The 26112-nt window shown below is 36.2% G+C and overlaps 1 protein-coding gene across 2 annotated transcripts in view; it reads left to right on the top strand.

Annotated features, from left to right (window-relative positions):
* PCSK5 (proprotein convertase subtilisin/kexin type 5) overlaps window positions 1–26112 on the top strand; it is a 228952-nt gene that overhangs the window by 94047 nt on the left and 108793 nt on the right. For both annotated transcript variants that reach the window (XM_054003177.1, XM_054003178.1), the window contains exons 7-8: window positions 5168–5340; window positions 19925–20137. In XM_054003177.1, coding sequence (XP_053859152.1) covers window positions 5168–5340; window positions 19925–20137 — 386 coding nt within the window. The remainder of the gene's footprint in view (window positions 1–5167; window positions 5341–19924; window positions 20138–26112) is intronic.

The following is a 26112-nucleotide window of genomic DNA, read 5'->3' as shown; positions in this document are numbered from 1 at the left end:
CACTAGGGTTTTCTCACAGATTCAGAGCTCTTAAGCCATGAACTTCAACAAACCATAAGTAAAGGTACACATCAGTTATATTGCCTTGCATATTGATCCCAAACAAAACACTCTCAAATCATAATGCATTTTTATGGATTTTGTCTGTGGTTGGTGAGAATTTTCTTTTGATCCCTGTAGGTGATAAGATTATTGCCTGAAAATCAATGTTTGATCCCATATTTTTGTTCATTCAGCCAAGAAGTTTCAAGTGTTTTTTGTGAATTCTTAGTCCTTGGTTGTTGGTCTTTAGCGTAGTTTTATGACAGAGTTTATCAAAATGTCATCTGCATGTCTCCTGGGATGTAGCCTGCCTGTGACAGATTGTAATACTTCTAGTGAAGTTTATTCTGAACTTTCTATGAAGTCGTGGGATTGGTATATTGGCTTTCAGCTGAAAGACTCGTATCTCAAACTCATTAACTGTTGCCTTTTGAAATAGAGCCTAAAATAGAGCCTGTCTGTGAAAACAGAAACATGTTTACCTATTTTTATACCAGAGGATAGTTCAAAAATATGAGCAGGCAGAATTGAGACCATGTTTCCATTATTGAAAATACTGTATCTGTTCTCTGCTGGATCAGTACAAGTTTGATCCAAATCTAATGTAAGCACAGATGCATTTCAAATTACCCAAAGCACACAACATCGTCCTCATGTCAGCTTTCTGTTTTCCTGCTGGGTAAACAAAATTAGGGTAGATAATCCCAGATCCAGGATAAGGTTAGAGTGATGCAGAAAAAAAAAAAAAATCCCCTCAGGTGAAGAGCCTTCCTGCACAAAACTACCCTGTCAGAGTGGTTTAGAAAATCAGAACTGTGATTCTCACGGTCAAGTGAGGGAGTTTGTGACAGATGAACAGGTTGTCTCATGTGAACATGGCATTTAACTGTGAACCGGCAGTTGTGATATCATATTTCTTGACTTGTCAAACCAGAGTTAGAAGAGAGCTGGTGCACTGATGGAAATAAGAGATACATTCCAAAGAAGTTTCATTTTTGAGTGGAATAGTCACACAACCTGCAACAGCTTTGACATGGCTTTGAAAAGTTCTCCAGAAGTAACAGTGACTTCTTAATAGTTTATTAATTATTAAGCATTAGGAATATACAATAATAATAAATACCCTCCAAGCATATTAGCTGACTCACAGTCTTCTCTAAATATAGTGTAAAAACTGATTCAGATGAATACAGTATACAGGTAATAGAAACAGTAAAGACTAGATACATTTATGCCTTTTTATTATTTATTCCTAAAAGAAAGGTGGAAATTAATAACAGTGTATAAAAACTCACTTGAGGTGTCACCTTTTAAAAGGACCAGCATTTGGAAATAAGACTTCAGGAAGCTCAACAAATAATCTGCAGAAAATCAGAGTTAAGAGGAAATTCCAGGCAAGGTAGGTTAAGCTTCCTCTTCCACCAGGTGAATATGTTTGAGAGCTTTGCTGCTGCTGACCTCTACTTGGCATGTCTCATTCTTTTCCTTCAGAGCAGCCATAAGCTACTCATGTGAATATACTATGGTTGTGTTCCCTCTCTGCAGGCCAGCTAGAGTGTAAAATTTTTGAACCATAATAAGCTGAACTAGTATTCAGCTCAGTTGTTTCCCAGGGATTTAAAGGCCCTCCTGGGGTATTCTTGGAGAAGAAGCTAGAGTTGAGGTAAAGCAGTTGCATTCTTCTTATATAGAGAAGCACCTGCTGACAATGATGTTGGATTTGCTCCACCAAGATAAGTGTCTTTTACTTCAAACCAGAAAGCATTTCTGAACACATAAGGGATACTAATATATCAAGCAGAAGGAAAAAAAAATCTGTCCCATCAATATACCATAAAATACTGACAGTTGAACAAATCCAATTAATGATGTTTCTGATGGTAAGTTGTTAACAAGATATCCATTAATAATACTAATTTGCTTCTAAACGTGTTTGTACTCCTTGTCTTATTTCCATATATTTAAGAACATCTGATGACCAAGTTTATTGGAAAGTCTGAGCCTTCTTTTAAAATGGCATAAGTGGAGATACAGCTTGTAGAAAAGAAAATTTTAGTAAAATTGCAATCTGAGTCTTCAGCTTTTTCACAGGTTATGACAAGTACCTTATAAAAAAATTATACAAGTTTCTGTGCAGCTAAGCTACAGGTCCCTCTCACTAAAAGACAAACCAGTGCACCAAAGGGATGGATCTTTTTTTTAGATTTAAACTCTGAAATAATCATGCAAAACAAATTACCACATACAGAGCCTGTGAGACTTTTTATAGGAAAGCTTGATTAGTTTGCTATTATGATTGCAAACTGATTGTGGAAGTTGTAAAACATCTGTGGGGATTTGGGTGCTTAGTTACTTGGCTGGGCTCAAGTCCTGATAGGAAAACAGTTACACTGAATTATGGCACAACAGATGTATATTGACTTGCGTTGACGAGGATTAGTTCAGCTGTTTTTCTAAGTTTAAGTCAGATGTTGAATAAAACCAAGCATTTTAAAAGAAAACTTCTTTCAGCTCAGTTTTGGATGTCTCCTAGAATTCATTGAAAATTTGTTCTGAGTAAAAAGCCGCTTACATTTTGCAAATACTGCAAATGTTAGAAAAAGTTTGTAGGGCTCTAAAGTCTTGGAACAATCTGCAGTGTCTGCTAATTGCCTTTTGGATAGCTTTTGTTATGCTATCACCACATGCCAAATACAGTTTGGAGGATGGGCGATCACCAGACTTAACCACTGCAGATATTGGCGGGAGGTGGATAGAAAGGCAAGGACGAAGGAAGGAGCATTATTTTCACTGCAAATATCCAGTGAAATGTCTGTTGTTCAGAGTCATCTTGCACAGAATTACAGAATCATTTCGGTTGGATAAGACCACGGTCCTCAAGTCCAACCTTTGACTGATCACCACCACCTTGTAAACTAGGCCACAGCACTAAGAACCATGTCCTGTTGTTTCTTGAACACCTCCAGGGATGGTGATTCCACTACTTCCCTGAGCAATCTGCTCCACTGCTTAAACAACCCCTCCAGTGAAGAAATTATTTCTGATGTTCACCCTGAACTTCCCCTGGTGCAGTTTGGGACAGTGTCCTCTCATCCTATTGCTGGTTGCCTCAGAGAAGAAGCCAACCACCACCTCGCTATGACCTCTTTTCAGGCAATCGTAGAGAGCAATAAGACCTCCCCTGAGCCTCCTTTTCTCCAGACTAAATATCCCCACCCTCAGCAGCTCCTCATGGGACTTCATCAGCTCTGTTACCCTTTTCTGGACATGTTCCAGCACCTCACTGTCTTTCTTCAAGTGAGGGGCCCAGCTTGGAAATAGAACTCCAGAAGCAGCCTCACCAGGGCCAAGACAGGGGGACAATCACTTCCCTGGTCCTGCTGGCCACTCTTCTTGACACAGGCCAGGATGCCATTGGCCTTCTTGGCCACCTGGCCACACTGATGGCTCATGTTTAGCTGGCTGTCAACCAGCACCCCCAGGTCCTTTGCCCTGGGCCACTTTCCAGCCACTCTGTCCCCAGCCTGTAGTGGTACATGGGGATCTTGTAACTGAAGTGCAGGACTTGGCACTTGGCCTGGTTGAACATCACACATTTGGCCTTGACCAACAGAAAAAAAAAAAAAAAAAAGTGTTATTTAGTTTAGGTGCCAGTGCCAGCATTTGAGTTATTGTTCATTGGTTGAATATAATATTTAGACTGGCTAAGAAAGTCATAAAGAAAGCTTTATTTTCCTTCTTTCGAAACCAGTGTACCTTGATTGCCTTTATTCAGAACTAGAGAAATACTTTAATATGCTTTAAAGGAACACAACTTTCACCCATCATTTATTTTCTGTGATTATGAGAAGAAAATAAAATCCTAGAATCCCAGAGTTGGTTTAATGACTCTTTTTTATAAAACAAAGTTCATAGTGAGATCACAGTTTGTAGAAGGTTATTATCTCACAAAACATAGGCAACTTTTGTGTGAACTGAGAAATACAGTCACTTTTCATTTTTAAGTCAAATAGAGTAAGGGGAAAAAAAAGTATTTTTTCAACAGAGCGGTCCCTATGCCTCTTGTCAATTGAAAGTTAATGTCTTAGTAAACACACAAGTTTCTTTAATGTGAGCTTATAAGCAAAATGCAATGTTTCTGTAATTAAAAATATATAAATTTGGCTTATAAATAGGAGTAGCCTTTTAAAGTGGAAAGAGCATCTTGTAAATTGTGAGAGTGATCATCCCTCTATCATACAATTTTACTTAATTTTTATTTAATATTTAGTATTCCTTTGATCACATGTCACACTAGCTGTGTGTAGGTCTTTTTTCTTGTTTAGGTTAAAACTGGCATTGGTGGTTTTCTCAGATTTAATCACAAAGTCTTACAGTTAGAAAAAACCCAACTTCCATATTTTCTCAGTTTTCAGATTGCCCAAACATGAATGGATTTTTTTAACATAAGAATTTCAGATTATACCTCTCAAAAACTTCTTCTAAGAGAAGAATGTTCACCATATTGTAATTTCAGGTTGAACAACATTACATATTTGTTCATAACCTCTTGTAATTGCTGTGCTACAGTCTGTGGTAATCATTCTGTACACAAGAGACTTCTCCCCAGTTTTTTCCTTGCAGCCTTGTGCAATGAAGGAATGATGCCAAGGTTACTTGTCTGTAGGGATCCTTTTATTACATCTGTTAACATGATTGAAACTGAATGACTCAAGGAAGGTGATGCAGTTTCACTGCAGTATAAAAGGAGAAAAAAAATCAATTGTTATCTTTAAGTGACAAAAAAAAATTAAAAATTCAAGTATTTTTTAGAATTTTATTTAGCCTAAAACTTTATTGTTGAAGTTTGAAGGCTGTTTAGTGTATAAATTACTTATATATAATTTTTAAAACTTAAAGAAGGATGCAAATATTCATATCTTTTTATAGTTTTTCCATCTAGAGACATAGGGAAAACAGATACCCAAACAGATTTTGTTCGTACTGTTTTTTCTTTAATAACAGTAGGAATTCTTATAATTACTCAGTTCAGTGTCATACACAACAATTTTCTCTGGGGGGGTAAAACAAAAAAAGAAACATTTTGAGTTTGTCTGTACAGTTCATTGTATTTTTCATTCTGAAGGTGTACGGATGCTGGATGGAGATGTGACAGATATGGTAGAAGCAAAGTCTCTAAGCCTTAATCCCCAGCACATCCACATCTACAGTGCCAGCTGGGGGCCCGATGATGATGGTAAGACTGTGGATGGACCTGCTTCTCTAGCACGTCAGGCCTTTGAGAACGGCATCAGAATGGTAGGTTGACATCACAGTGCATCGCCTGGATCTGCTTTCATGTGCACATGTAAGGGTACCTGTGCCCAGTACATGCAAGTGCTCAGCATGGGGAAGGCAAAGGACTTGGAAGGAAAGAAGAAAACTTCCTTTGTGTAAAACTGAAAACATATTTTTCTTTTGTAGTGACAATCAGTGACCTTATTGTCAGTCTTACCTGAGGTATCAGCTCTGTTCATTTTCAACTGGAATACATCATCCTCAGTGTCTTTTAATACTTCTCTGAGGTAGTGATGTAATTAGAAATAAATTGATTGAGAAATGCTACTTTGCAGATCAGTGCCAACTCATCAAATCTGAGTTGCAAAGAAATTTTAAAGCAAAACCTTTGACTATGTTTCCTTCTTTCTTAATTTCTGTTTTGCTTTGTTATGTGTGATTTCTTAATGTAAGTATGATGATTTTAATAGGGAGTTGGGGGCAAAAAGAGCTCTATACTCATGGTTCTTCTACCATTTATGTCTGGTCTCAGAGAATTTACAATACTGTGATGAAGGGGACACTAATGGAACTGCAAGGATGCAGTTTTTCTTTTTTTGCTCAAGAAAGTTCTTTGTTTAAACATATGTATGTGTTTGTTTAAATGCCATATTTCATGTAGGGAAGACAACTGTGAAAAGTTCAGCCTGAATTTCTGTGCCAGAAGGACTCAGCCATTTCCTCATTGAAATCTCAAGTGCTCAAACTAGGGATAAATATGTGGAGTAACTTGCCAAGAGCATAGATCTTGCCTACAAATGTTATTGTTCCACTGTTGTTATTATTATAGCAGTAATATGAGAGGATACCCTACAGAACCCAGATGAATTTCATTTTGCCAATACATTGTTCTGTATGTGAAATAAGCACCAGTCTATAGTGAAAACATGGCATTTAATTTTCTGAGGTAGGTTTTTTCTGATAACAATGAAGAAAAGGGTTGGTATATTTTTTTGAGAAATAATAGAAGTCATATTTGATACAAGTCAAATTATTATTTTTACAATTTAACTTTTATGTCATTTTATCAAACTTTGTTCTGCCTTAAGTTGCCCATGAGGAATTGAATAGATCTAAATTTCCATATATTTGGATATTTTATCTGTCTCTGACTATGAAAGCTTCATTTCTACTCACTAAATAGAAGTTCTTTTTAGAACTTATATTAAAATATACTGATAAGAAATATACAACATTTAAGATTAACCTCCAATTTCCATTCTTTAAAATACAATATAGACTGAAAAATTGTAAATGCATGTTGGAATTACCATCTTACCTGTTAGGCTGTTTCCAGACCAAGATTTACTTCAAGATGAACTGTTCTCTTTCTTTTTAATTAGTAATGTCTTTCTGTGTTCAGATAAAGGTACTTTCTCTGTATTTCCTTACACTGTCATAAGCTGTGTCATTTTAAAAGATGAGGCAAATGGAAGAAGAAAAGATTAATTTTCTTTGACAGAATATCCCAGAAATGGGCTCATTGTTCAAGATCGTGATTACATACTCAGCCAAACATAGATTTCCCTAAGGAGTCACAATAATTGTGCAATAATAATAGGCAGACAAAAATGCTTATTATGTTATGTACAGATCGTTACTTTCCTTTTTCAGAAATATTGAACTGAACAACAAAAGTATAACATCTAGGATCGCATCTGTAGAGTAAACTAAAGTAACATTGTATCTTGGTTTAAGAAAATTAAAGGTGCAGACATTCCAGCGTGAGTTACCTTCCCTTTCAGTTTTAACCACTCTACATTCGCCAATAAGGAGAGATGAATGCAAGAGGATATAAGTGAAATAATAACAGTTTAAAACAATCACTAAAAAATGAAACAGGAACAGACAAAAAATAACTGTGATAATCAGTAGTTAAAATGTTGCTGAATTTCATGGATTCCTCATGGATTCCCCAGAAACAAAGAAAAGCAAAAACAGCACAGAAACCCTCCCCCAAGATGGCACTCTCCATGGATGACCTTGTGTGGAGAGATAAAGGGAAAATGGCAGACAACTGTTATCCCCCTCATGGCTCCCTCTGCAGATGACCTGGGGTGGAGAGAGAGAACAGAGGAGAAGAACAACACAGCAACTGAACCTCCGCAAGTAAAAATCTCCCTCTTCTCCCCAGATATCAACCAACAGGGAAAAAGAACAAAACAGAAAGAATACCTAGAGTCCCTGGAGACTGGAACTGGATCAACAGCTGGAACTCATGGAGGGATTTCACCTTCTCTTTAGCAAAAATAGCAGGCAGAGGGCTTGGGACAATTTGCATTCCATGCCCTCCTGCTTTGACCAGGCATTGCTGGAAGTCTGGGGCAACCATATGGAGTGGGGATGTTCTATTTTTCTTGGCTTGGTGGTGCAGCTGCTGTCTGCCTTGTGCTACCTCAGTTAGCCCAGCAAAAACAAAAGAGAAAGAGCACTTTTTGTTGAATGCCCCCAACCTTAAAAAAGGACTAGCATACACCCTGACCTCACTGTTTCTTTTCTGGCCACTGGGTCTCAAAGAGACAGTAACAACTTTGGGCACAGATAGATATGGAATACAGTAACATTTTGGGTTACCCTGGACACATCAGTACAGGAAAATTTGGCAAAACAATCTTTCAGACCTACACAAAATTTGAAGATCAATATTCTTAATTTATCATGCAAGTATCCACACAATTGTATATTAGAATTTTAAAATGGAACAGCAAAAGGAAATGCCAGTATTTTTTAAAAACATCTGAAAAGGAAATTATGTCTGGCTGGTTTTATTAGGAAAATCAAAGATAGTGCTGAATAATAACTTTGATTATAGCATAAACAGATTCAATTATTATTTTTTATTTATTATAATCATTGCATAAAAATGAAATGGATGCAAGAGCCATCTGTTGTTGAGTTTCCTGAGAGACTGGGTTCCATGAAAAAAGCACCTGATTTATCTTCAGCACATATTATTCCAATTAGCTGCTTATGCTTTGTGTTTCACAACTATTATTATTTTTAATTCTGCTGAGCTAATATGATTACACCTTTCAAATCCTGCAGAAAATAATAAAGATGACTGCATAGATTTCTGTAGAATTAGAGAGAGACAGCACATGCCTTGAATTGAAGTAGACAAACATGTTTAAAGAAAGGCTACTGAGGAATAAATTAATTAATGAAATGAATCCATAAGTTTAATATACTCAAAAATTCCGCCCAGGACCAAGGTAATGAAAAAGGAAACCAGTTTTTAAACCTGTCAGAAGTACTATGATTTTATGTCATCTTTAAGGGTATTTCATTTAATTTTATTAAATTTACATACTTAAATTCAAAGAGAATAAATACAGAACTCCATTTATAGTGTGCTTTCAGCTGAGAAGGTCCTTTTCTTGAAAATAATGTAGTTGTAAGTGCGGAAAATTCTAGATGTCTACATTTTAAATACTAATGCATTAGAGCTTGTAGACCTCATAAGATCAATAAAAATCCATTGTAATCATACAGAATTTGCCTGAAAAAAAAATCAAACGAATGGTGGTATAGCAAAAAGTAACATATTCAAGGAAAGTATGTAATGTCACATTTCACCCTGTGCTCAAGAACAAGCAGGCTTAGCATTGCATAACTTGATTATGGGCAAATTATATCATAAGACTGTGCTGAATCTGGGACAAAATGGAGAGCACAAAAGCCTTCCTTGATTCATAAATATGAAATCTAAGTATGTTTTCAAGATACCTGTCAGTGTGTCACTGTTAATAAGCACAATGCTATAAGCACATGATGGAGATGAGTTTGCTGACTCGTGGCTCTGCCATGCAGCGTTCAGGCTAGATCATTTGTATTCATACAAATAAGCCTGGTATTCTGCAATAGTGTCAACATCATTTGGAGAGGAAAGCTTTTTCAGATGAGTTTGCTGACTCGTGGCTCTGCCATGCAGCGTTCAGGCTAGATCATTTGTATTCATACAAATAAGCCTGGTATTCTGCAATAGTGTCAACATCATTTGGAGAGGAAAGCTTTTCAGATATTCAGACTTGTTCTCTCACTGCTGTTTGGCAAAGACCTAATAGTCAAGCTTCTGGATATGTAACCACTGTAGATATTTTTCGTTTAAAGGTTTCAAAGAGCTGGTTATCTCACCCTCCAGTGTCTCACCAATCGTATGTTTTATGTTGTTTCTGTAGTACACATAAGTGTATATAAATCAGCAACTAGTCAGGTCATCCTTAATATAACCTAGAGAGGGTGGAGAGAAGGGCAATCTGCATGGAAATTTTTGGCACAGGCACCTTCATCTTACTGCTGTGACACCACTCTATTTAGTGAGCTGGACTCAAGCCAAAATATTTGATGGACATTAATGATCAGATGCTGTGTGGCTGAACCTCTTGTGCAAACTCAGCTTCATGCCTTCTCTCTCATCATCATTGCCCCTTCTCATATCTCTCGCTTCAACAGCTTTGGCTGCAGAGTGTGTGTTCCATATGCTTGCTGGGAGCAGAAAGACTCTCTTACAATCACTACAAGCATCCTACCCACATGCAAGAGTGAGGGAGAAAAGGGAAGAAAAGGAGAAAACAAGAAGAAGGATTTAAGAGTTATTATCATCATCATCATTACTGTGTGTTTCTGCTCTGAAAATGGAAGAGATTTCTCGTCATTTGGAAGTGTCTAGGCAAAGGTTTGCTCACAGTGTTCTATGTTTCTAGAGATGTTTCTTTTAAATTTATTTGTCCTGTCATGATGTCTCTGCATTATTCTGAGTAGGATGGGTTGCCTACACCAAGAGGAATTTTTCCCTTTTTCTTCGCCAGAGAACTGCATTTCAGAAATCAAAGGCAGAAGTTATAGCAGGAAAACTTCTAGTCAAACGTGCCAAAATGGCTGGTTTTTAATGCATTTCAAGTGATACACAGCAGATTTTTAAAATTATCTTTTAAACTGCATATTGTGTTTTTTCACCTTGTACAGCTGTTGTTTGAGTCTAAATAACGCATACCTGTCTTTATACATGTCTGCGATCATTTATGGATATGTTTTCCATGCCGGAGACCTCCTGCACATTTCCAATAAGTTGGCAAAAAATACTTGTTGAAAATCAATCAGAGGAATTAGTGCTGTAATTGAGTATGGTCTCAGAAGACATGACTTGCAGTACGCTGATATAATCTGGTATTAGATCCTGGCATTTATCTGTCATATAATTTGCATATATACTGTGTATCCTGGTTGCATCTATGATATAAAATGAACATGGATATGTGATGAGAAATATATATAGATAAGATATAGATATATACATATGCTTCAACATACTAAGTTAAACTTTGATTTGCTCTGTACTAGAGGTGGATGCTGATTACATAATAGAACTTGAAAAGTCCATCAATATTTTTTCATCGTATTTCTTCCTGCTGATGTCAAGACACAGCACCATTGACTTAATATTCATAGTTCTAACATCTATCATCTGCACCTGCCTTTTGTCATAAGCCCAATCAGTGAAATTTCATCCCGTTGTTGCTTCCATCTATTATTTTCTGGTTTTTGGAAATCTTTTGAGAAGAGCTAGTCTTAACTGAAATCTCATGTCCATGTACCTTTACTATTGAAAATAGTATAGCTAATTACTCATCTAAGTCTCTTACTATCATTTCCACTGTAAACCACCTCTTTTGCTGTATTTATGGTGCATCTTATGGTATTAGAAAACTCGACATCTAAGTCATTACAGATTTTGAGCAATGGATCTCTTGGATAAATTGAATTGGAACATAGGACATAAGACAGGAAATGACAGCATAGATCGTCCATTTCTACCACCACAGGTATTGTGCCATTTAAATACATTGAGCATTTTATGTTCTAGAAAAAGTCAGATTCTTTTCCCCTCTGATTCTGCTGGGAAAACATTTGATGGCCAGCATTAATTATTGGTTAGAGATTTTCTTCTAAGTTACAACATGGTTTCTTCACGTGTAGTTTTCTTCCCATTTGTTCCTGGATATAAAACATCTTAAACAACTTCCTCCATTTTTGTTTCTAATACATTTTTCAGTTAGTCTCCTTTCAAGCTTCTTTTAGATATGATAGACATGCCACACTCACTGATCACTTAAAAACTAGTCTGTCCATCTCTTTGCTTATTACAGTAGTGCTTCTCCACATCTTCCAGCCTGAATTCTTCTCTTGAATGCAGGTGATGATGATTACTAGACTCACTAAGATGCTCGTTCTCTTTTAGGTGAAAATACCTAATAATTCTGTTTCCCGAGCTCATCCTTGACATACTCTACTCATAACTTCCTTGACCTATATATTTTTCCAGCAGAGACTATATTATTTCCTGTACAATTATTTCCACTCCACCTTGATATTACAATAATGTTAATTTTCTTTTGTTTCATTACAAATTTCTTGCAGGGCTCATCACATCTCTGCAGAAGCCTGACACTCTAGTTCTAATACATTTCTCTACATAAAATAAGTTACCAAACAAAAACTTCACAGGTTTATCTGAAATGCTTAAGTGTTTGTTGCATTTTAAACTTTTGTACAGTATTGTAGGCACCACTTACTGACCTTTAAAATCTGTTCTGCAATCTTACGAGTAATGTTTTGTATATTGAATTTCTTTCTGTTAGTCAGACTTCATTCTTCTGGTTCTTTCTGAAACACTTTCTGTTTTCTGGCATTATTATTTCCAGTGTGGATACCGGAATGGGGCATGCAAGTTTAAGCATTTTCTATGCGTGCATAGTATTGCTTCCATATTCCCTGGATGGGTTCATATAGATCTTAATTAGTAATCCAGTGGACAGACTATTTTAGGGCAGCTCATTCCCAATTGATTATCTTCCATAGTCCTAAACTTCCTAAGCTATTGCTTTGCAAAGTTTGTTCACCTTCCTTTATTTCTTACCAATAAACCTAATTTCTAGGTCTGATTACCTTGCATTTGGCTGATGTATCTCAGATGCCTTAATGACTTTGCAGATGTGATTTAAACTTGGTATTATGTAGTTTTCTACAAATGGGGGTTGCCCAGCAAAAATGAGGTTAGGCAATAACCTTAACACATTATTAAGCTAATAATAGTAATCCTTTGCTCTACTGTTTGTGCACAGTTAGCAACTTTTTGCATTCAGACAAAGTAGAATTTAGAATATTGCCTTCCAGTAAATGAAATAGTATTTAGGCTTAGTGATACCTGGATGAACTTTCGTACAGTACACTTTATTTTGTTTGGGAAATATGAGTACAAAGTGTGTGTACCAAATATATGCAGCTAACACCAAGGCAATCACAACTCACATCTGAAGTGCAAAGAATAGATTTATTCCATCACCTCACTGGCTGGAGGATTACAAAGAAACAAAGGGATATACATACATTGCTAAACTCATTTTAGCAGGGCCTGACCCCTGCATTACATATCAAAGAGCCTGGAGCATGTCTTCACCAGGCTGTGTTTTACAATCTTAAAATTTATCTCCCTTCCCCACTTACAAAGAGGCCCCCAGCCTACAGGAAAAATGCTTTTAGGTCTTTAGCAACATCCTGTTATCTACTCTGAGAAAATTTAATTTCTTCTTCAGCAAACAGAAAACGACCCAAAGCAAACACAAATACATGAATTCTCTCACACAGAGTATTTTCTAACATCTTCCAAGGTGCAGGGTTGGTCTCTGAGCAAAAACAATTCTGAAAAGAACTTACTTTTCTCTCTCCTCACCAATCTCGCGGTTTTCAACCCTTTCCTCCCCAGACAAAGCTAACCTTAAAATTTCTCTCCTTTGCTTTCTGTGAAAAAATGAACTTTTTCACAGATAATCAGCATGTAGTACAAAAAAATGCAGAAAAATAGTAAATATATCAAAAATGTTCTTACATCGCATTCATTGAAATAAAAGAATCCTGAAAGATGGGAAAATTTGTAATGAGAGTTACAAAAAATGTCCATTTTCCTTACAATGTCACAAAGTGTACTGGAAACCAAAACTGTTTGGTTACCTCATCCCATCTCACACATACATGGAAACTGTTGAAACAAGTCAGAATTGAAGCAGCATTGCTGTTTTTGGACTTGACAAAATGCCTCTGGTTTTGGATGCCCACCCTAAAACAAGTGATGTATTGAACATAAAAAAAAACAACAACGACAAGAAAAACCCACTCCATTATTTTTGTGGAGTAAATCTTAATTTGAAAAAACAATACTGAAGAGTAGCTTTGTCAAATGAATCTCTTTCCATACACTGAGGTATATAGATTTCAGAGTATGCCTTTTTGAAACATGAATCTGGTTTCTGTATATGAGCAAATCACATATACACTTCACTCATGTATATGAATAAAAGTAGTATCTGTGTATTTCACGTAGGAAAAAAGAGATTTCTGGAATGGAAATCACTGGAATTTTGGTGCAAAAAGTTTTCTGTGCCGAGAATTTAACAGTTCAAGGCACAAAACCGTGAAGGCAATGATTTTCTACACAGCCTGTATGTTGTTTCTTAAATGAACGCTGTGGGAGACAAACTGCACAAAGTTGTTCCTTAAGTCCTCAGTCTGCAAAAGTAGAAGTGAAGTGGCCATATTTTCATGCTTATCTACTGAAAAGAGCTAAATTTGCAGAACATAGGAGATTCTTTTTGTTGAATCCCAGAGTTCAATAGACATCTCTAAACCTGAAGTTTTCCACAAGGAAGAGTCTGATGTAAGTCGTGAAAAAGAGCTATGTGGATCTAGTGGCCCTGGGCTCCTTTCTAGAGTGATTAATCAGATAGTAGTATAAAGGCAATGAGGACTGCCTGAACCCATCCCATATAATGGGTGTTTGTGGTGTTTGTGTATAAAATCAGTTGCATACTCAATTCTCACACTGATGGCTTTCCTATGCACTGCTTGTTTATTTTGGCTTTGCTTGCAGGGACAATTTTGCCTCTGATTAACTAGAGACTCTGTACAACAGAAATTTTGGCAAAGCAAGCTCTCATGTTATCACATTTTGTTTGCCATATACAACTTGTTTTATCCTGATAACAATAGTAATGATACTGTAGAAAGAGAGCCTCAGCCAGAATTGTGATTCATGCAGTCCTTGAGCTGGCTCTGTTTTGTTTAGGTAAATGAGAGATTCATTCCAATATTCCACATGTTCATATTCAGGTTTCAGCCAACAGTTCTTTTGGTTGCACTTCAGGCACTAGTTATAGCTCTGTGGGGAGTATCTTGGAGCTGTTTAAACTGCTTTTCTTGTGAAGAGTAAAGTAAAAAATACACCACATGAAGCCTACATATTGAATTGTTCCACTGATATATCCTGATAATTAGTGTGTAAATACATAGGTGCCTGTGGTTATTCAATACGGGGTTTTGTTATATGCACATTAGAATGTTTTATAGCTTCAATGTTTCAAAGGTATCATATCCTAAGAGATAACAAAGTACATTTTTTTCTTTTTTTTTTTTAGCATGGTTAATTATTTTGCCTTTCATTTTGTTAATTAAGGAGCTGGTTCAGAAATAGCCAGTAACCTTTCTTAGCAATTTCCCTTTCCAACAATATAAGATAATAATTGTTTTTTGTAGGTAGTGATATATTTTTGCATTGCATATATGTTATGTGTGTATATATATTGCTATGTTGCAGCAACAGGAAAGATTTTCTTTACTTCCTAGTTTTTATAAGAGTAAAACCATAATTTTTAATATAAAAACACAGGTGTCTATTTTTGTTCATTCCCCTGAACATGCATCTTTATTTATGCATCCGTGTTTGACTCATTACTCATTTCCTCACAGATACTGTAGGTGTGCATTTTTAATAAATTGATGCACGAACATTATTTTTTCTGAAAGTATGGATACCTCAACAGAATTAATTGTCTGAGAAATGTTTCATTTTGTTAGTGAATTTTTGCTTTCATATATAAGAAGACTGTTAAAAAAAAAAAAAAAAAAGCCTGCTTGGCTTTTTTCTGGTAGCACTTCAGAACTGCTGACTTGGACTCTCAGCTTACCATTATGTTTTTTGGAGAGATGCCTGCTTTCAGGTTCAGTACTGTGCAGTCTACAAAAGAGTCCTTTAAGGATGTTGTGCCAGACTATTTTTCATTCCCAGATAAGAGGTTAAATGGACTGGTAGAAACTCAGCAGGAGCTAGGGGTTGCTCCTGGTCAAAAGCAAAATGCTGGCAGTGAATAGCGTGGCAATGCTGTGTCCCTGCACAGGGCAGCAGTGTCCAGATCCTACAGAGTGCAGAAATCAGCAGAAACTGGAAGAAAGGGGATGTATCTCACAGGTGCATTTCTCAGGATGCTGTGATCCTTGGTGCCTGGCACTACAGTGATTGTACTATGCTGGAGCTAAAAACCATGCTTGCAAAGTAGATTTTTTTAGGTCTCCAGAATACTGGCTTGTGTTCTGCACATTCAGTTATGGGCATTTCCTCTTTAGGAATTAGTTTTTAAGGAAGAGATCATACCATGGGCTACTTTTTCCAGCTTCCACTTCAGGATCAATTTCATTTTCTGGCAGTAGTTTTTACTTCTTGGAAACGTTAAGTAATTTTAGAACAGTATTGGGGAGAATAGAGGAAATGAAATGTTCAGGCTCTAGGTGTGGATAGAGTGTCCCTCCTTCTCTCTCCATTTTATATTTTCATGGTTTGTTTTCTGCTCATGAGTGTGCAGTTTCCAGCATATTGGTGCCAAATTATCTCTCCCTGACTGCCACCCCTATAACTCTTAATTACTCCAGTTCAGCTGTTCTGTCCTCTGCCTTTCCTGCTCCTTCATATTTTCTTCCTTATTCCTTTGTAAATTTGATCACACCTATCAAGACAGTAAGTCACTCCATTGGTAGAGAGGGTTATTGGGGCATTTCATTCCTGGGCTGGAAATAATCAGGATTCACAGGCTGGATTAAGGCAACTTGACTTTTAAAGCAGTGAATGAATGTAAGGTCTAAAACTTATAAAACAGTGTGATTCAAATTTACTCCACTGGCTCTTACTACATCTTGTAAGTGGAAACTGTTTTTATTAGAATATTTTTAAAGAGTGCTGTAAGCAACTTAAAAGTGTGTGGGACTGCTGGTTGTCTTTATTTGAGTGTATGGAGACCTCTATCTTAAAAATCCCTGCCAGTACTGCTAATTCATTCACTCATAAAGATGTGGTGCATACACGAACACACACACTTGGAGCAGGGGATGTTTCTATAATAGTATAAGGAAATTCTGCAGATGTCATTATGAGCATGTTCATACTGGCTCTGATTCTTGGCAGACTTAACCTGTCCATGCTGGTGAACTGGAAAAAACAAAAAGGGGCTTTTGTATCACTTACCTGCTTGTAACTTGCTGACCAAGGAAAAGAAGGCATTAGCAGGAAAAAAAAAAAATGTCCCAAGATTCTTCTTTCATGCTTTACAAGTGCAGTTTCTGCCTTGGGGCCCCTGAGTCCATTTCATTTAAGCTGTCTGTTGAGCACACTGTCTTTGTCCAGAAAATGTACTAGAAAACTGGACTGTGACTTAGTCAATAGCAAGTCACAGTCATCAGTGAAACAGTTTCATTTTGCACAATGGGATTTTTTTTCTTTTAAATGATATGACATTTTATGCAATTTAAGAAAATAGACTAGAAAAAAGGAGAACCTTTCATAGTGGCCTGATTTGGTGCACTGACAAGTGCAAGTGCAGCGTTATGGACACCATGCAGAGTTTATAGGAGGCAGTCCTTAGCTGTCATTGCAAATGGAAGAGCAGAAGCAACTTTGTGCTTAGAGGGGAGGGAATGAAATTTTAAAATCATGAGATGAACTTTGAGCATACTTTGCTGGACATTGATTCAACACTGGTCTATGCCTTTTCTATGGAAGAGTTAGCAGCTCTTAGTTTTGCTCAAGTTCTGTCCATATCATTTGTACATGCACCTTTGCTTTGGCCTAATAAATGACACATGGCTTCTTGGCATCTCAAGGCTTGACTTTCTGTCTGATACCCTTGGGCACCTGGCAGATGACAAATGATAGATTTAGATAAACAGTAAAAGCTACATAGTGCCTTGTATGCGTGTTTATCTTAATTTTGTAACACAGTCTAACTGTTATTTAACTGTCTTTATTTAGATGATACCAACTGGAATAACATTCACATACAGTAGAACAGCTGACACTCTTGCTCTACTTATTTGGTGGGCACAGTTGCTAACAAGTAAAATGTAGAAAAGTAAAATGTAGAAAACAAGTAGAAAATACTCTTTTCCATTGGTCACTGCATCTGGTACTTTCTTTTTATTGCAGTAACAGAGACATTGATCCTTTACATATTTGCAGGAGTCATTTTTTTAAAGAAATACTTACCATTATCTGTTTAACTAAAAAACCCTAGCATGAAAACATAAAACCAGGTGCAAATGGCTATTAGTTTTAAAGCCCCGCCCTTACTATTAAAAATGTAAATCGATGTTAGTCATGTTTAAATTATAAATGCAGAATTTCTAACATCCATTGGCATGTTTTCACCATTTTGTGGCCAAAAATGATTCAAATAGCTGCTTCTACAGCTTGTTGTTTATTACTAGCACAGCAGCATAAGTACACATCTAATGAAATAGATTACACAGAAAATAGATTGCATAGAGAATAAACATTCTCTGTGCAAACAGACTAATAATACAGTCATACACTGCAGTGAAAAGGTTTTTATTGCATGGAACAAATTATGTTATACTGCTGTTTGTACACAGAACCATCTGATGGTAACAGCAGAAAAAATACAGGCTGTTATTAGTAGGACATTTTTCTTCGTGCATCTTTTTGAGAAGTTTTTTTACAAAATCTTTTTTCTTTAATTTTTTTTCTTTTTTTAAGTGGAAGCTATGGCTTGATTACCCTGAATGATACCCATTGGTGTATAAACCATTGGTGGGGTTTAGCCATAATACTGCTTTCAAGACCTGTGTGTGAAGACAAAAGAGAGAGTGTTGTAGTAAAGAAAGAGAGCTGTAGCACTTCATAAAAGTTGTCTTAAAAAAACAAACAAACCCAAAAACCCCAAACAAACAAAAAAACCCTACTACATTGAAAATGTTGCTATTTTGTATCTTTTTGTTGGTGCGTTAGCTAAGATCTAGAAGAGGAGTGAAAAAATTGTAATTTCAGACTGATCCTGTCTGGCGAATGTGGATTTCATAGTACATTAAACTTGGCACCTTGGTATTTTTCTCTCTGCTTGAAATGTTTCTAAAGGAAAATTTGAATTTTAGACACACACCTTCATGTAGACACTAGTCAGAAGAATTTGCTATTTAACTTACTTCGCTGAAAAGTCTTTCGAGGTAGTATACTTTTATTAAACTCACAAATTATCTCCATGATAATTGAGAAGTCATGGCTGTCTGGTGAAGGCCCAAGTGGCTGGAAAAAGGGAAACACTATACCCATCCTTAAAAAGTGTAGAGAAAGGAGGACCCTGGGAACCACCAACTGGTCAGCTTCACCTCTCTGCCGGGGAGGATCATGAAACAAGTCCTCCTAGAAGTTCTGCTACGGCACATGGAGGACAAGGGATGTGATTTGGGATAGCAAGCACAACCTCACCAAGGGCAATTCCTGCTTGACTGACCTAGTGGGCTTCTGTGATGGAGTGACTGTGTCAGTGGACAAGGATAGGGCTACATATGTCGTTTATCTGGAATTCTGTAAAGCCTTTGACAATTCCCCACAACATCCTTCTCTCTCAGTTGTGGAGAGATGGATTTGATAAATGAAGTGTTGGCTAAGAAAGTGGTTAAACACTCACATCCAGAGGACAGTAGTCAATGGCTAAATGTCCAATGAACATCAGTAACAAGTGTCCCTCAGGAGTCCCCATTGGTATTGTTATCCAGTGTTATTTACTGCCTTCCTTAATGACATGGATGAAGGAATCTAGTGCATTCTCAACAAATTTGCAGATGACACCAAACTGAGAGGTGCAGTTGATACTCTTGAAAGATGGAATGCCATGCAAGGGTACCTGGACAAGCTCAAGAAATGGGCCAGTGGAAGTATTATGAGGTTTAATAGGACCAAGTACAAGGTGATGCACTTGCATCAGAGCAACCCTCAATATCAATACAAGCTGTGGGGTGAACAGATCAAAAGCTGTCTTGCTAAGAAAGACTCAAGCAGGACTTGGGGGTGCTGGTGAATGAGAGGCTGACGTAAGCCAACAGTGTATGCTTGCAACCCAGAAAGCCAGCCCAGTATGATATTTTACTCCTTCATCTGAGTTTTCAGCATGACTTTCTTGGTACATTTGGATAATATAGATGGACAACAACAAACTCCGTATAAAAGTTGTTTCTAAAGCTGTATTTATACTACCAATTTTCTCAATTTTTCTAATGTCTGATTCTGAAATCTGCTAAATACTTTTCTCATTTCAAATTCTTCTCAGGGGACTTGTTCTTTTGTTTTCTTCTTCTCATGAGATTTTTTTGGGGGGAAAAAGACCTGGCTATTAAGCAGTTGAGGGAGAAAAGAAGAATTATTAATAAAATTTTTTGTACTGTTTCCAAACAGGGACGGAGAGGCTTAGGTTCAGTCTTTGTTTGGGCATCTGGAAATGGTGGAAGAAGTCGAGACCACTGCTCCTGTGATGGCTACACCAATAGCATCTACACTATCTCCATAAGCAGCACAGCTGAAAGTGGAAAAAAGCCGTGGTATCTGGAAGAATGTGCATCCACACTAGCTACAACGTACAGCAGTGGGGAATCCTATGACAGGAAAATAGTATGGGTTTTATTTGTTTTTTCATGTATATGTGATTGTATTCTGCACAGTGACTTAGGGGGATGGAGAGAAAGGGAAATCATTTACTCTAATATCTTCCCTGTGTTTTAAATCCAGTTATCAGTAGTTCTTACATTTTACACACATATTAGCAGTTTACCTAGATACCTGTTTTCTTAGATATGTTTTGACACAGCATCATTCCTCTTTTACGTTCAGTGACCATCACTAATTACTCATATTGCTGTCTATTCTGGAAATATATTGTAAGGAAAATAAGGCTCAGTGCTCATCTTTTCTGTATTGTTCCTCTTCTCATTCCTAAGCAGCCAGCATCTGATTTCTTTAATGTTCTCATCTTTGCTGGAAAATGACAAATAGTTTTAATTCTATTGGATAATCTGTTGATATCATTAGTATTTGTACATCCTGTGTGCCTTTGCAAAATGAATGCATTCAGGATACTTTCCAGTATTCAACATTCTACTCCTTTTAACCTTTTAAACCTTTGTACTCAGGTTGATGAGGTTTGCTAACATTGTCCTCTTCCCTGCTTATTTATTCTGGTGTTTAACTTACAGAAATTTATTACTTCTGGATCAGAAGACTGAAGGATTTGGAGGGGTTTTTTTTCTTCCTTATGTTTTCTTAAGGACTTACCTAACCTTTCTTTTTGGTCCTTAGCAGATTTTTCTCTTGGTATCAATCAAGAGTTACAAATAATTGCCTCTGTGGTTTTTTTTTAATACTCCCTGCCTTGTCTTTCAGGATTCTGGGATGCTGGCCATCCCTTCTTGGATTCCTTCTTATTTTCAGATGGTCTAATTTTTGTTTTAGACTTGTTCTGAGATCATTCTTCATTCCAATGATTTTTCTGTTATTTACTTGCTTCTCTTCACTGAAGTCTTCTCTCTCTCTTCCTGATATGTTTCTTGTTATCCCTGTTAAATAATAATAAATTTTAGAATTATTATATCTACTAGGATTCCTCACTTCTGTGATTAAATTCCCTTTACTGTCCTTTAAAAGACATTCACTAACTTCTTCATTTTTGAGTGAGACAAATAAGCTGAGCAGATGTGATTGTGTTCCTCCAGCCTGACCTCTTACTTAGAAAGTCTGTAGGACTTCCCTGAGTCCTTTGAATCCAGCATTTGCTGTCAAGTCAACAACAATTTTTATAAATACAATCAGTATTGCTTTCAAAGTTTTCTGTGACAAAAAATTAACTCAAAATTAGTATAAGTGCTTTTAATTATTCATTGCTATTAAAAGATTTCTCTTGTTTGCTCTCTGGGCCCCTTTAGCTTTGATTTCTAAGCATTTGGTGTCACAGATTTTATTGCTAGTATGAAGACTGCTCCAGTTGTCTGTCTTCTCTCTGGCCATGTAGCCCAGACAGTTAATCCCTTTCAATAATGGAAAGTAAGCTTCTTGTATTAGTCTGTCTAAGTCATGTTTTCTTATAAACCCTTTTTCATGTTACAAGCTTCTAGAATACAAACTAGACACACCAGTCAAGTAGCAGCAGTATTCAGTGACAAAAGCATAGGAAAGTGGCTGTCTGTATGTGCCAGGTCAGTTTTCTTCTGTTTATATATTGACCCTCATGAGACTTCTTAGCTTCACTGTCATATAATGTGTCCATCACTGTGTGATGCCCAGCCCACTTTCAGAGCTGCTGCTTCTGTTTTCAAAGTTGGTGGTTCAAGGAAATATGTAAGGATAGTTAGAGTCTCCTTATTCCACCTTTAACAACTGGCAGGGTTAGTACTCACCTTCAGTCCAGCCCTCATCATCACTTTGTCGTTTCCCAAGTTTCTCCCAACACTCATCAGAAGGTGCTGGTGTTTTCTTCCATGTCTTTGGTAAAAGCTTGAGGTCATACTATGGCCAAAAACCAAATTGTAGAAGACCTGATTAGAAACAGCAATCATTTCTTCTATATGCTATAAGGGTATATATAATTTCTCTGCTTCTAATTTTTATACATGCTTACATTTTGGACCACATAATTATCCCAGTTTAAATCAATGTATTATGCATTATGTACATTTATAATCTCTTAAAATTAAATATTAAAAAAATATGCAGTATTACATGATGTGTCTTATAAAATCCTGAGTATATTACTTTCAGCCAAAGTGATGGCCAGAAAAAAATACTGCAGTACTTTGGCAAGCTTTCTTTTCCAACATCTTCTGTTATGAACCATTGAGTATTCTACTAGCTAATCTATTAGTAATTAATTTAAATCCTATATCAGCTGCTTTACACTAGATAAAAAGGTGGCAAATGGCTGATATTAGTAGGACAATACTGCTTACCCTTTTTAAAATAATGACACTATGCCGATTTTCTGTTTTCTGGAATTTCTGAAATGTTCAAACATTTGCTAAAAACAACACAGTTGTTCCCTTTCCAGCTCTTGTAAGAGTGTTTGACACTTCCAGTCTTTCTGATATTAACTTGTTATTTAAAATAGAGATAAATAGGAAGATGATTTATCATCTCTCTATGCTCTGAAAATTTAAAACAGTATTGGGGATTCTTTTGCTTCTGATGTATTGGAAAATAAAACACGCATTATTTTTTAGGCTTCACCATTTAATCTTGTCTTTCCTTATTGCCTCTCTGCATCTTTTATCCTCAAATGTAATTAATTGCTGTTTCTTTATATCCTTGATCATGTTTTTAATATTGAGTAAAATATCCCTGTATTTCTTAGTCCTTATTTGTACTTTCCTACACCGCTAATTTAAGCTTTGTGCATACCTCTGATTTCTTAATAGATGCAGTTTTCTTGGTGATTGTCATCCACTCTTTTCAATTAACATACACTTTCTGCTTTTACAGAATTACTGTTTCTGTAAGAGAGCATTGCTAATTTCTCACATTTTACTCCCTTATGTCTTGCACTAGGATCAAAAACACCTGGAGGTGATCTCACCTTTATTGTTTAAGACTTCTCATGGAACATAAGCATATATCATTTTTTAGTTTACCAAAGTATAGTACCCATCACTTCTGGAACTTTGCAGTGTCCTAATACAGGCAGGTTAAGATTTTTGAAAAGTATACCTTACAAATTAGATAATAATTATTATATATAGAATGCACACAAATTATCCCATAGTTAGGAAATTAAGGAAGATAATTTACATAAACTTTATTGAAAATAATTAAAAATATGTCTCTGAAAATTCAGAGAGTTCTTAATTGGAGTCTTCCTTGGAGATCTCACATTGAATATCAGAGATAAGTAAATTTTTTTTTTTAATTTAATTCCATGAATTCTAAAAGCTGATTGTTTTTATTAGTCAGATTAGAAATTCAGTTCCATATCCCAGCTTTAGTTTAGTCCTACAGTATGCATCATTTTGCACAGTAAATGGCAAAAGCATAAATCTGAGGAGCCGTAAGAATTAACCCAGGTCTGTTGACCATTTGTTTACCAGAATGTAATTTATGCTTGACAACTCTTGTGCAAAGCAACCTTGCAGTTGCAGTTGCAAGAGTCACTGATCCCAAATGCTTGAAAAGCAGACTATAATAATTCCTGCCAAGACTCTTTTTCCTGTACCATATTATCAATTGACTTTTGAAACTCACAACTCTTTCCATGTTTTACTAGTGGTACTTGGTATTTAAAGCCTTGCAAGGCTGTTCCCTCTCTAGATACTTTCAATGATGAAGTGATAGAGCGTAGTGGAGATAAATAGCTTCTGTTTGTATGTGATTCTGTTATGCTACAACACATTGAGAAATTCCATGAAATTGTGATGCCAGCTTTTCAAACTGATTGTTGAGAAGTCCTTTCAGCATACATACCCTCACATGGAGACAGGGATATTGCTATTACCTGTGTGACTGTCTTACTTATAGTCTGTTCTAAGAGCATTCATGATTGTATTGCTATTCTTTTCTCCAGCTTGACTACAAAAATTCAGTCCTCCTAAAGTCCTATCAAGTATCATTTACCTTGGAAGGAAGTCTTGTTTGAAACAAAAAGTGAACTCAAGACAGAACCGAATATTTCAAATAATAAGCTTTTTAAACTGCTGTTAAGTGCTAGAAGAGTCTAGAAATTATATAAGTTTTCACTGTTGTATCATGCATCCTTTTCACTGCATCATATCTCATACTTTTGTTTGAATTGATGCTCCTTTTGAGTCAGAGGTTGTCTTCATACCTTTCCACAAGAAACTGAGAGCTTGCAGCAAGTTTAAAGGGAAAAATAACTACAGAGCGAATAGAAAGATTATTATTAAATTTAAATTATCCAAATTCTATTATGCATATAAATTTATATGCACTTGACAAACAATGCGGGGTTCAACTCTATGCCAAAATTTGAAGAGTAACAATACTTGATCAGATCATAAGATGATTTTGCTTGTTGGAGTGAGACTCCTACATTCAAAATAGCGAACAAAAATACCACAGCAGTAAACCGGGAAGAAGTGACCTGGCATAAGATTTACAACCAACATCAAATGAACTAATTTTTTTTGTTTCTTTTTTTGGGGGTTTTTTTTTTTGGTTTTTTTTTGTTTTGTTTCTCACGTAACACAGTACAGATTTCAGTATCATGTGAGATTCTACAGTATTCTAGTACAGAAATACCTACCCAAGAGTTAGGAACAGTGAATGGGTTACAGTTGTAAAATGTCATGTTCCAGAGTTCCTTCCTATTTTTCCTTGCAATTCTTTAGCTGAATATCTTTCTTTTTTCTTTTCTTCTCTGTTTTTCTGTCCAGTAAGTGCAGAATGTATTTTAAGGTAAATGAACAAACAGTAACCAAGTATTAGAAACTCACTCTGTTCTAAAAATGATTTCATTTCAGTACGGAGTAATAGAATCACAAACACTTTTATAACTACACAAAACACTTTTTTTTCTCTTTTCATTACTACCCATTTTTTATAGCTAGCTGCTTGTTAAAAATATAGGATGTAACATAATTTTAGAAGTTTTTCTAGTCTTGGAGGGGTTTTCTTGTCTTATACAGTGACAGCTTAAAATATTTTAGGCTAGTTACAGGTAGACGCATGTTCTTGGAACAGTTCCTTGTTATTCAGGAAAGGTGCACCAAGTGCGCTTAACTTTATACTGTACTGAGTTTTATTGCAGTGATAATTAGCCTCTTATGAACCAAGTTTCCACCCTTTGGATATATTAAAATACTCAAAGGATGCTAGTGTTCCAAAGATGCCAATAGATGTATACCTTTTACATAGACTCTTATGGAAAAGGACTTTTAGGTGTTCTCAAGTGCAGCTGCAAAGTGCTGGTATAGTTACAGGCATAGAAACTCACTGTGGGGCAGAGAAAAATGGACAGTAGGTAAAGACTACAAAATATACTTCTTTATAGATGTTACCTCTCATACTCAGTTAATACAGAAGTATTGGCTAATAATATGCAGTTGTCACATTATTTTTTCCTATTATTCTCTTCTTTGCTACTTTGAATGCTATAGGACAATACTTAAAGATAGCTTCCCCCCTCTGGACCATGTGGCTAGGACAGGTTAAGCACCACATAATAGAGTTATCTATATGGTTCTTATCAAACATATTGCACAAATGCAATGCATTTCCTTTGAACTTGTTTTTCAAATGATTTTGTAACACACTGAGATTTTTTTATCAGAAAGCTCCTCATAGATATGGTTTATAAGCCTATTAAATTACTTATCTCCTGCAAATAACATATCTATTTCATATTCCACCCGTTTTGTTGTCTTCTGATAAATAGCAATTCATCTGCTGGTTTTCTTTCTCTTCTTGTTGATAAACTTCTACTCTAAGCAGAACTTAAAACTGAAACAACAAAAGAAAGCCCATCCTGTCTGCTGCCAGTTCTTAAAACACAAAAGTCTGCTGTCCTTCAGAAACTTACTTAGGTTATCAAGATATGCACCAGATAATCACAGGACACAATGTGACCTCTTCTGAGTACATACAAATGC

This window comes from Vidua macroura, chromosome Z (genome assembly GCF_024509145.1).
Source record: "Vidua macroura isolate BioBank_ID:100142 chromosome Z, ASM2450914v1, whole genome shotgun sequence".
In the NCBI taxonomy this organism is placed as follows: domain Eukaryota; kingdom Metazoa; phylum Chordata; class Aves; order Passeriformes; family Viduidae; genus Vidua; species Vidua macroura.
Note: the sequence above shows the minus strand (reverse complement) of the source record. Positions and strands in the feature narration are given on the sequence as shown.